Raw genomic sequence first — 11,844 nt, forward strand, 5'->3', positions numbered from 1 at the left:
AACTTTAACAAAAAGTGGGGATGACACATGACATGTTGCGTGAGCACTCTGTATCAGGCAGTGTCTTAGTTGTACATTTGCAAAGGAGCCCCTACCATCATAGCTCATATTTGGGCTGGTGTGGGAGAGTCATTTGCTGTGGTATTCCAGGGGGATTTCCTGACACATCCAGGTTTCTGGTTCTCCCAGATCGGCCCTTTCCCACTCTTTTACCTTGACCTTGGCATCTCCTAAGTGGTGGAACCTTTGCTGGAGTGCTGGGGATAATGAAAGTCATTTCCCTAATAGAGCAGGGAGGCTTCTGGGAGGCATTAACATTTGAAATTGAATCTTAAGAGAAATAGCAGCTTGAGGAGAGCACGCCTGAGCATAATATTGCAGATTCAAGGACAAGGAAATGTGAACAGCAACTATGGGGGATTTAATTCAGCTAGAGGTGAGGAATGAGGCAGGAGAGGGTCTAGGTCCTAAAGGCTACAAGACTTTTAGGTTTCCGAAGGCAATGGTGAGCCACTGACAGTTCTAGAGAACAGACATGATGACATCATTCTTGCCTTCTTGGTGCAGAATTTAAGAATGGAGAGCTAGTTTAGGAAGGTGGACCCCAGAAGTGCTTGAGAAGCCAGATGAGGGAAACAGGGAAGCTGAATCCAAAATCTTGGCAAGACTTGGGAAGAGAGTATGAGGCCACCTCCCCAGGAGTCTTCCAGCCCCAATCCGGTGACTTGCCTCTGCTGTATTACACCATCAGGGTCTGCCATAGTCTTATTAAGGGCTCCACAGGACACAATGCTACTTACTCAACTTGCTCAGTGCTTTATTGAACCAAGACCCTTCCAGATGACTCAGCAGAGCCTTCAAGAAGCCCTGCCCATATCCCGAGATTCAGAATCCAGAGGTGGTTGGCCTTAGTTTAGCTGCTTCCATAACATTTCCTTTTGAATATCTCCAAATCTTAAAGTGTAAAGATTTTGTTACAGACAGGCACATGTATACTCCTGCTGCAGGCAGTCACACTCACCAAAATGCCTTCAGTTCAGTGGTTTGTGGACAAGGCATTGTGGGTCTATGGCCATCCATACATCCACCATCCATCCACACTTCCATTCGTCCCTCTGTCCGTCCGTGACGAGACAGTAGCAAGTTCTGACATGGGTTCAGCCCCCAGGGTTCACAGCAGTGAGGGCTAGGTTTCCAGTGGGCTCAGGATGCAGGCCTTAACCCTCACCCAGGGGCCTCCATGGATAATAACATCCCTTTCCGAGCCACAGAAGCCAGGGCCAAGTGGGTTATGAATATTTGTATCTTTAACAACTGGACAGGGAAAACCTAAACCTTAGCCTGTAACTATCCTGAGATGGAAAAAAAAGAAATCAAGCATACAAACAACACCGAAACAGGAAAGAGGAAGAGCTCATGCCTGTGCTGGAGATGTTCACATGGAGAGACGGGAAGGAGAAAGGGGAGTGTGGCACACATACTTAGGAGTGTGTTAGCACCTGGGACACGGTGCTAACTCCGAGGGTAGCGGTGGCTCCTCCTAGGAGGCTGGAGCTTTCTCTCAGCCACATACATATAAACAAGGCTCTTAGGAAAAAAGAGGCTTTTCTGAATACAGCAAGACAAAGGGTTAACCCAAACAAGGAAGAAAAAGACACCAAAAAGGCTCCTGTTAGACACAAATACTTCCTTTGAGCTAGACTTAATCCAATCTCACTTAGTCAGCAGGCTGGACTCTGCTGGAGTGAGGGTGGGGGTGTCACCAGGATATGGAACATGACTGGAGTGAGACAGTGGATCAGGGCTGGTGCAGGCAGACAGGACACCCTCACCGTCTTTTCCCTGGACAGCAGACCCTCAGCCCCGGAGGCCACAGGGTGGCTGATGCCCAGGCCGCACAAAGCAAGGAAGGTGGGTGGGACAGTTGCTGGCCCTTCACTGGTCCTGCAGGCGGCTGCAGAGCTCTCGCCGGCTCCGCTCGCCAGCCCAGCTGCGTGTCTTGAGGCGGAAGGTCTTCATTTCATCTTTGAAGTCCTCATGATTCATGGGCCGGTAGTCTTGAGGCTCACAGAAGGTCTAGGGCAGGATGGGATGGGGCAATCAACATGGGGAACTGGGCAACTTCAAGGAGGACCCTGTCCTCCTTTATCCGAGGGCTACTGCCTGGTCAACCCCTTTCCCTGTAGCCCAACCCTCCCACGGAGGCTATGGCCACCCCCACCCGACGTACCGGGTGCTGTGGGAAGAAGTCCTTGTAGCCGCCTTTGAGTATATACATCTCAGGATAGTAGAGGCTGGGGTAGTCGTTGGAGGCTCTGTCTCGTTCCCTAATGAAACGGCACCTGGGACCAGAAGGGGTGTCGGGGTGAGAGCTGGGTGTGCAGTGGGAGGTATCAGGGGACCTGCTCCCTGCACCCACTCCTCTGGGAACCACAGAAGGCTTGAGTGCAGGAATGTCAGCCACAGGAACACTTTTACTTCAGTCTAGCTAACTGGGTTCACAAGAGGGTGGGGAGACAGACAAAAGCAAATCAAAGGGGCTCTATGTTCAGAAGAGAGTTACACAATCTCTGTTCGAGACATTTCTTCTGGGCCAGGAAAGTGAAGGCAGAAGGGAGACAAGTGAACCAAGTTCAAGAGGTAAGAGTCAGAAGGTCTGGACAAGGCTTGGTGAGGAGATGGAGAGAGGAAAGAACAATCGAACCCTGGAAGGTCAGCGTCATTGAGGACTGGGACAGGACCTCTGGATTTTAAGGACACTGCTGGAGAGTTAGAATTAGGTTTTGTGGGGATGGCGGCAATGGACAAAGGGAAGATGAGAGGCCTGACAGAAAGGATGAGAGGAGACAGGAGGACAGTGTCATGCACAGGGAAGCAGGGATACGGTCTGCTCCAAGCTCCAAGGTGAGATAAGAGGCCCAGATCAAGGAGGGGCCAGGGCTTGGCTCACGCCTCTTGGCCACTGGATGGTTCTAGCACCCGAAAGCCTAAGAAGGGAAGGTGAGGAGCAGCACTAGCTGGCTGGGCAAAGCTGGGACTCACATGCGGGGGCCCCGCTCAGATGAAAATTCACAGTGGAAAATGAGGATGATTCTCTTATCCAGGCTGCAGGGTGTGATGGGGCTCTGTAGCAGGAAGGTCTCGGCATCCCGTTCCAGAGGCAGGTTCACAGCAGTCTGCCAGAGAAGCCAGAGGTCAGGCCACAGCTGTGCGTGGCTGACCCTGCCCTGTGCGGCCCCCATCTTTCAGGTGAGTGACTCCGCCTCTTGAAGGGCAGATCCTACCCCATGAGAGGGTGCATCCTTTGGGCAGAGGAAGGACAGAACTGGATGAGTCTTCAGGGCCTCTCCCATCACCCTGCCTCACCTTGATGTGACCGCCTTCATACTCATAGGGGTATCTGCAGTCGACAATCACAAACTTCTCCACAATGTGGCTGAACTTGCCTGTCAGCAGAGCCACCACCTGCAGGAGGCCACAGAGGTGGGTCCCAGTGGTTCAGGCTGGCAGGCAGGGGCTGACCCAGTACTTGTAGCCTGACTCCAGGGGAGGTTAACAAGCAAACAGAAGTCCCAAAGGAACCCAAAAACAGCTCATCCCTGCATACCGTTTCTGGTGAGATGTACTTGAGATCTTGGTGCTTTCCATCCACAGTTTGTAGGAGGAAGGCCTGAAAGGAAGGGGAGAGAGACAGTGACATTGGCAAAACTAGGAACCTGAGAAAAATGAATTTTTCCTCAAGTCTGAAAGCCAAACTTGCTTGACTTTCCCTTTTTCTAATATTTACTTGTTTTATTTGGCTGCATCCAGGCTTAGTTGCATGGGATCTTTGATCTTCACCGCTGCATGTGGGATTTTTTGCAGCACATGAACTCTTAATTGTGCCATGCGGGATCTAGTTCCCTGACCAGGAATCCAACCTGGGCCCCCTGCATTGGTAGCGTGGAGTCTTAGCCCCTGGACCACCAGGGAAGTGTCTGCTTCGACTTTCAAATTAAGCTCTGGTTCCCATTGCAACCAAGAGGTGCCTCTAGGGTCTGATCCCCAGAAAACAAGCTTCCAAGGGGAAATGAAGATGGGGAGCAGAGGCTATGAACCCTCCATGCCTCCTGTCCCCAAGCTTTGCCAAGCAGGCCCCAGGAGGCCCCAGGCAAGATGGAAATCTTCTCCAAGGTGGAGATACCAATGATGCCCTGGACAGATTTGAGATAGGAGATCAAAGAGAGCCTAGAGAGAGAAGTCTGGGTGAGACTACAGGATAAGATGCAAAGGATCAAATAAGGCGCTTCTGGGAGAATGGGAGTCACTGAAGCAGTTGCTGGGCTCAGGGGCCACATGGGACCGAGCCTCCAGAGGGTCCCACTGCTGGTACCTTGGAGTAATCCCCGATCAGTTCTCGGTGGTCACTGTCCAGGATATTCTCAATCTCATCATGACACAGAGACTTTGAGCGGAGAATGCGGGCTTTCTGTGAGGCAAGTGGCAGCCAGGGTCAGGGGTGAGGCTGTCCCTCAGTGCCCTGTCTGGTTAGTATCCCCCTTCCTTGCACCCTGCCCCCCTCTACAAACCCAGCTGAGAAGGGCTTACAGGGTAGACTTGGAGGGTGGCAGTCCAGCCCAGTCCCAGCCCACGAGTGGGGTACTCACAGGTTCCTCAGTCTCCCGCAGCTCCTCCTCTGGAGGGGTCACACTCCTTTTCCGCTTGTTCTGTACAGGCAGATCCTGGTCCTGCGGGCGCTCCAGCCTCTTGAGGATGGGCCGGATCACACCGCAGGGCATGGACGGAGAGCGGAAGAGCCGCTGGCACTTGCTGTACATGATGAGGTCCTGGCAGAGGCAGCAGGTCTAGGGTCAGCGTTCCTAGCCCCTGCTTTCCATACCAGTCTCACTCAGAGGGTAGGGCCCCACCACTCCCAAGTTTTGAGGGGCCTCTCCAGGGGCTCACCTGTTCCTCTTCCTTTTCTGAGGTCTTGACCAGTGGGGCACTGATGAGGCTCTCCATGCCTGGGGGAACTACATCATTCTCCTGAGGCCAGATCAGCAAGGGTATGGTCACACCGTAGGCACAGATCCAACACCTAAGGCCCCAAGTCCTCCAGGGCAGTTTTCCCAGTTCTCCCAGCAAAATTCCAGGCCAGTAGCCCTTGGTGACCCTGCTCACACCTCCACACAGGGCAGCCCCCAGGACCAGGAAACTGTGGGGCCCCACTCGCCAGAGGGACTTGCATAGATATGAGAAGCATGGTGATACAGGAAGACCAGGCTTCCCTTTGCCCTGTCCATCCACCCTCCATTGCAGCACCAGCCACTTCCTCTTCTCTGATTGGCCAGAGATCAGGCTGTGACTCAGTTACCTCCAGTTCTTCTTCTGACATTGAAATGAGGTCATAGTCTTGTTGTAGGAGCTCAGAGCTTACCTCTTTCAGATCTCAGGAAGGGAGAGGTAGGGGGCCTGACAAGGCAAGCCTGTTTACCTTTAAGTCAGTCTCCAGGATATCCACAAATCCATCGTCTTCCTCAACAGCCCCTGTGGAGGGGGTCAGGGAGAAGTGGCATCGGGCCAGGGGGATCAGTTCCTCTACTTCCATCTTCCGCTCAGGGGTGAGACACTGCACGGGTGACGAAGAAGGAGAGGAGACAGAGGAGACTCAACATGGGGCCCCGAGACAAGTCTCCACCCTAACCTTCTGAGAAATAAGGTTCCCACTGCCTCAGGGCTCAGGATCACCCCCATTTCCCGGGCTGCCTTCACAGGCACCTGCCCTGCGTGCATGCCTGCCCTGCATGGGTCAGCTCTCCTGGTATACCATCAGGTCGGGAGCTGAGCTTGGCCTCTGGGCAAAGGCTTCTCTGCGGCTGGCCCACTCCCCAAGAGCACGGGAGTGGCTGGGATGTGTGGGTTTCCCTGGCATCTTGAAGACAAATCCATCCTGTGGGCAATACAGGGGGATGCATGATCAGATGCCAGAAAAACCACTCCAGTAAGCCCCTCTCTCCCTGAAGTGCTTCAACTCAGGCCTTCTGGAAACGCACATTCTCTTTGTCCTCCCCAGAGCCGTGGGCAGCTTGGTCACATGGCTCAGTCTTCCTCCAGGTGCCAGACGCTTGGGAGTTGGTGATGTTCCGTAGCACAGGACTGTGGCCCAGAAGCCTCCCCTAGACAGCCAGGAGGGCAGTAGATAGAGAAGGCTGCATTCCTCTAGTGCCAGCCCAGGCCCTACCTTCTCCCATCCCTGCTCCAACTCCCCCAGATCCCTGGTCCACCTCCAAAGCCCCGTCTCCCATAGCCAGACAAGGGACACCCAACTGCTTCAAGTCCACCCTCTGAGAGCCAATCCAGGTCCCTCCTGCCCTCTACAATCCTGGCCAGCAGGCCCAAGTCTCCCAATGGGCCTCAGAGGACACTCACCGGCAAGGACTGGAAACGTCGGATGGCAAACTGCTCACTGCAGAAGGAAACGGGGACACCTCAGGGCTGGAGAGTCAGGCTGTGCCGGAGAACATGCCAGGTGCCCCTCCACCACAGAGCCCTGTACATCCTGGGGCCTACTCCACCCACACAGGGCAGGGGAGCCTGTGCAACGAAGGCCAGAGCACTTACTTTTGAATAACGCGGCTGGCTGCCTGGATGGCCTGTTCGAACCTAGGACAGAGAAGGGTCCCATTCAACCTAGGTCTCCTCACAGCCCATTGCCTATCCCCAGCCTTGGGTCCTCAGTCCACAAGGCCCAGGGGAGCCAGAGCTCAGGCCAGGGGAAAGAGGAGGTAAGAAGAAAGCAGCACCTATCATGAGCCCAGGTATAGGGGAAGAGGGAGATAAGAGGCAGCCTGGGATTTTAAAAGCTGCCCTGAATGGAAGAGGCCTGAAGAATGGCAGTGACAGAGACAGCTGGGGTAGGTCTTGGGGTAGCTGAGGAGTTACCAAGGCAACGGTCTCACCAGCCTGCCCACAGGCCTTCCACCTGTATGCAAATCACCTCAGCAGGGCCATATGGCTGCCAGGAAAGGCATCCATCCATCCCATGACAAGCCTTGTCCTGAAAATGTGGGTGTCTCCAGGGCCTGGATACCAGCAAGGCAGGGCTTCCCTCCCCTTGTGTGGGATAGTCCTGGCTCCTCCAAAACAGGGGCCTGGTTCAGTGTGCCCCTGGATCAGCCCTGGTCTGCCATGTCAGACCCCCTAGTGACAAATGTCCAAAGTCATAACCTCTCCTCCCTCCTGTGGAATTTTAGAACCCAGCCTCTGTCCCACCCCCTCCTCCTGCCTTAGAAGAGACCAGCAGGCAAAGAATTCCAACAGATGTTCCTTTTGAGCCTAGCTATGTTACCAGGGACCACCTGCCAGGAAGGGCTTTTGTGTGTCTATGTGTACACACACACACACACACACACACACACCTCTTTCTGTGTAACCGTTAAGACAGGTGCAGTGTTGGTGGTGGGAAACTGAGGGCTAAAGTGTCAGGAGGATAACCCACCGCCCCCCCCTCACCCCCCGAGGGTGGCTGTATGCAGCCAACCTGGCACCAGGATGACCAATTTAATTGGCTTGGTTTTCAGTCTGCACCTGGGCCCTAGGGGTAAAGCAGGTTCAGCTCTGTGTTTCATCAAAACCCAACCTGCAGTCCCCACACCACCACCCAATGCTCTCCCCATTTCCTGTTTATGAACAAACCTGCAGCCCAGCCCAGTCTGATCAAAGGCAATGGGAGGAAAGACAGCCACCACCCTAAACCCAAATCCACAGTCCTTCAGCCCAGGCCGGGGATGCCCATTGTTCCCAGTAATGCCTGACAGCTGCTCTCCATGCTGGGGCCTGAACAGCTGGATGGGAACAGCTGTGCTCTGGAAGGTACTACTCATGCCCCACAACCAAGCAGAGAACTGTGTTGAGCAGAGCCCCCAAACTTCTCCACTCTCCTTCACAAAGGGCCTGTTCCAAGGGTTGGCCAGCAGGTGAAATGTCACTGAAACCAGTGGTTACTGATAGGAGAGCCAAGGGCCAAACCAGCTTGCAGCAACTGTATTGTTTGGCCTAGAGTAAATTAAAAACTTTGAATTAGTTGGACCATATTTTTAAATTGTGATAATTCACAGGAAAGAAAAATATGTGTATAGGCAGAAAGGGCACATACAGTCCTGTATTCCTGCAAGAGGCTCCCTGTGGCTACTGTTCCTTCCACCCTGGTCTTGAACCCATTCTAAGCTGCTCCCATGATAGTAGACCCTTCCCTGAGACAAGCAGAATGCCAGGACACGGGAAGGTCAATGATCGCCCCTATACAGGGGTTCAGGGAGGTCTGTTTGCTCTCCCAAGCTCCCCTAGTGAGTTTAGGGTGGAACTAAGGGCAGGTTCCAAGGGCAGGTTCCCCTCCTTGACCGTGTGGTCCCTCTTCTCTACTCACGTCTGCTCTGCCATGTTGGGGTCCATAGGGCTGGGAGAGTCCATGCACAGACCTGAGAGACAGAGTGCCTTGGTTTGAAAGTGGTGGCATTTCCTGCACACTTTTCCTTACCATGTCCCAACCCTATTCAGAGAAGGGGGGAAACCTGTTTTATCTTAGGTCTTGACACATTAAAATCTGAAACAAAATCCACCCATAGACCCCAAGGGCTGACACACTGCCAAGTTACACAGGGCTCCATTCCCTATTTACTATTCTCTCTGGAATCACCTATTACTATGGAAACTTTAAAGCCTAAAGTTTAGGCTTTAAACCAAAATTCTGCTAAGCATTTTTCTTGAACTGATTTAAAATAATTTGTCCTAGAAGAGATTACAGCTTTTAATGAAAGTTAAAGCTGAAGGCAAGTGAATGTTATAAAATGACAGACTTTCAGCCTAATTGCCTCCCAGGTGGGGCTGTGGGTTAGGACTTCGGCGCCTAGTTTTAAATAGTAAGATCTCATCTCACTTGGAGGACCCCACCCAGCACCCCATCACTCAGCCAGTCTATGCTGGGTGTGGTATTCCCCACCAGAAGTGAGCAGGGGGAGCCTGCTGGGGTCCCATCAGGTTGTGGTGAGGATGTTAGTCTGATCAGCAGGGAAGTGGGGAGGCTCGGGTAGCCCCCCAAACTCCCCTGGCACCCCTGGGCCTCACCTGCATCAGAAGATTCAGAGGACTCAGACGACAGGGAGGATTCAGACGCCCGACGGGACAGGGATAGGCATGTGAGCAGGCTGCCTACCTGACTCTTTGGGGTCTCGCTGAGAAGGGAGCAGGGACCCAGGGAAGGAGAAAGGTAAATGTGGGGCTCAAGGGCTGGCTGGCCCATGTTCCCACCAACACCGCACCCCGCCCCCCAACCTCTGAAAGGCCCTTCCAGTCACTGCACTGTCTCAAGGAGGTGATGGCATCAAGGATCTACCCTCTTCTCAGGCCTTCTACAGAGGCCCTAGTGTCTTCTCTTTGTTGATTGATTAAAGGTTCTCCTGGGTGCAGGGAAGGTGAACCCAGAGCAAGAGCAAGGAGGTGGGCTGGGACCATCCTGGGGAATGGTGGGGCAGCAGACAGCCCTAGAGGGCCGTCCCCTAAACTCTAAAGGTCCCCACCCACCCACAAGCCTTTCTGGAGGAGTGGCCAAGCCTTTGGCCTTTATTGCTTCAAGGACAACCCAGCCTGGAGCTGCACACTTGCTCAGGGAACAGGACCAGTGTTTAACCCCTTTACCCCAGGAAAGAACTGAGGGTGGAGGGAACAGGACCACCCTCAAATTCCCCCTCCAGGCTCAGGATCCCCTGCCTGGGGCAAAATGGTGGAGATCTGAGCCAAGATTAGGGAGGCAGCATGGTGGAGGTAGGGAAGAGGGTCTCCAGAGAATTGTGGCAGCCAAGAACAAGTCACCTGGAGGGTGTGAGCAGCACAGCTCGGTCCTGAGCCTTGAAGCAGGCTGTGTCTGGGATGCCTCTCCGTTTGGCATCCATGCCCGGTTCCAGAGAGGCCTGGGACCAAACCCTAGTGCAGGCCTCCCACCCCACACCGAGCATCCCTGGGGCCCCCTACCTGCCGAGCCCAGCGAGATGGTGCATAGTCTGGGTAAGGGTGGTGACCGGCGAGGAAGCGGCCGCGCGCTCCGGAGACCCCAGGAGGCCATGAGCCCCCAGCCGGAGGCCCGGGAGGTGGTCAGGACGCTGGGCGCCACCGCGCATGTCGGCCGGACTGAGAGCCGAGCCTGCCACGGGCTCCGGCTGGGGCAGCTCCATCGCGGTGCGGCGGGCGGGCCTGGCGTAGGGCGACCGACAGACGCCGGGCACAGCTGGCCTGGGCGAGGTAGGGAGCCGGCCCGGGGTGGAGGGGAAGGGAGGGAGGAAGAGCAACGGGGCAGGAGAGAGAGAGGAGAGGGAAGTGGGGAGGGTGGGGAAGGGAGGAGGGACACGGGGACAAGCCACCAGCCCAGGAAGCCTCTAGCAGAGGCTGCCACCTCCACCTCCTTATATATTCGAAAAATAACAGCGGCCGCGCCGCCGGACGCCACCAATGGGGGCGCAGTAAAGAAGAGAGGCGGGACGGAGGGCGGGGCTAGTATGTTGGAAGGCGCCGAGGCTGGACCAGCCCGGCCTCGCCCAGTTCCAGGCTTTGGGTCGAGTGAAGGAACCAAGGAATTAACCCCGGCACTCCCTCCCAGCCAGGGTTCAAGGAACCGGGCTTCTCAAATTCCGATTCTCAGTATGTGGTTTGGAGCTACCCACCCTCGCAGGGAAGAGGGCCTCAGGAGATGCAACAACTCCGTAGAGTAGCCTCAGAGGGACCCCACCGTTTAACATCACTTACAAGTACCGGCTGGCATCATGAGAGCCTCCGTTCCAGGAATCTGCGGAATACAGCTGTGCAGTGCGGTCTGTGTTCGCCGGTCCACTTTACCGACAGAGACGATGAGGCGTAGAGAAGTTCATTAACTCGTTCAAGGTCACATGACTGTGCAGAAGATAGAGTTGAGATTCACCCTAGATACATCTACTCTGCCAGCTTCCCTGACCCCGCGACTGGCAGCTCCTGGGGACGTGGAGCCGCCAGTGCTGGAGGCGGACCTGCGGTGGGGGCCGACACATAACTAGCCAGTCTTTCCGGGGGTCCCCGGTTAGATGTGATCCCAAGCCGCCCAGTTTTTCCCGGCAGCTCCAGAGGAGGCTCTAATGATTGGTCTAGTCGTGAGTTTTGGCAGTGAGGACAAAGGAGAGTGTCAGCAATCTCCGAACCCAGTTATGGAATGCCTATTGATGGTTTGGCTAATTTGGTGCCAGTGTTTAATTGGTGTTTCTTTGATCAGGGAGGCTGAATTTGTCACTGGTTTTAACTGAGCATCTTCTAATTAGTGATAGTGCTAGTGAGCTCACTGTCCTTGACTGTGGTGGGAAGGCTGCACTCAAAAGCTAGTGGGGAGTAAGCTGTTTTTGCACCCCATCTTTCCAGGGAAGAAGTGGCCTCCAGCTTTTCATGTCACAGCTCAAGAATGCTGGCACTGCAGCCTTGAGCCCCTTCCCATACAACTCCAATCCTTCAGGCCAAGGAGCAGTAGCCGGGGGTGGGAGGGGGGTGGCAGAAAGGAGAGCCGGGCACTGAGGGCTGGGGCAGGCCAGGAGAAACATGGAAGGGAATGAGAAGACCCCAGTCCCATCTGAGAGGGATGAGGAGGGTGGGGATGTGACAAAAGTAGATCCTGAACCCCAGATAAATCTTCAGGACCCTTCCCCAGTCACTGTAGTGAATGTGTTGCATATTCTTCCCAAGTTTAGTCTGAACAGTCCTAGGCAATAGAAACAAAATGGGAGACACATAGGTAATTTAAAATTTTCTAGCAGCAGCAGTAGGCAAATTTAAAAACGTAACAAGAAACAGATGAAA

At 54.4% G+C, this 11,844-nt stretch overlaps 1 protein-coding gene across 3 annotated transcripts; it reads right to left on the minus strand.

Moving 5' to 3' along the window:
* Positions 1–793: 793 nt before the first annotated feature.
* On the minus strand, positions 794–10,917 carry CDC25B (cell division cycle 25B). Of its 3 annotated transcripts, XM_069548071.1 has the most exons (16): positions 10,006–10,917; positions 9,103–9,209; positions 8,405–8,456; positions 6,601–6,642; positions 6,409–6,445; positions 6,033–6,155; positions 5,807–5,929; positions 5,474–5,608; positions 4,945–5,025; positions 4,647–4,826; positions 4,373–4,468; positions 3,608–3,670; positions 3,367–3,465; positions 3,043–3,176; positions 2,231–2,342; positions 794–2,076 (listed from the first exon to the last, which is right to left on the minus strand). In XM_069548071.1, exons 1-16 carry the CDS (start codon positions 10,203–10,205, stop codon positions 1,936–1,938), a joined length of 1,725 nt encoding a protein of 574 aa, XP_069404172.1. In that variant the 5' UTR covers positions 10,206–10,917; the 3' UTR covers positions 794–1,935. The 3 variants fall into 3 exon arrangements, with proteins under 3 accessions (XP_069404172.1, XP_069404174.1, XP_069404173.1); XM_069548073.1 differs by lacking the exon at positions 9,103–9,209 and having other exon boundaries at positions 10,006–10,405; XM_069548072.1 differs by lacking the exons at positions 8,405–8,456; positions 9,103–9,209 and having other exon boundaries at positions 10,006–10,453.
* Positions 10,918–11,844: the final 927 nt, after the last annotated feature.

Source organism: Ovis canadensis, chromosome 13, assembly GCF_042477335.2.
Source record: "Ovis canadensis isolate MfBH-ARS-UI-01 breed Bighorn chromosome 13, ARS-UI_OviCan_v2, whole genome shotgun sequence".
Taxonomy (NCBI): Eukaryota; Metazoa; Chordata; class Mammalia; order Artiodactyla; family Bovidae; genus Ovis; species Ovis canadensis.

Coding starts and splice junctions, on each gene's coding strand:
- CDC25B (XM_069548071.1), bottom strand. CDS start 10,205: ATGGAGCTGCCCCAGCCGGAGCCCGTGGCAGGCTCGGCTCTCAGTCCG. Junction 6,446..6,600: donor GCCAGCCGCGTTATTCAAAA/GTAAGTGCTCTG, acceptor TTCCTTCTGCAG/TGAGCAGTTTGCCATCCGAC. Junction 4,827..4,944: donor CAGAAAAGGAAGAGGAACAG/GTGAGCCCCTGG, acceptor TGCCTCTGCCAG/GACCTCATCATGTACAGCAA.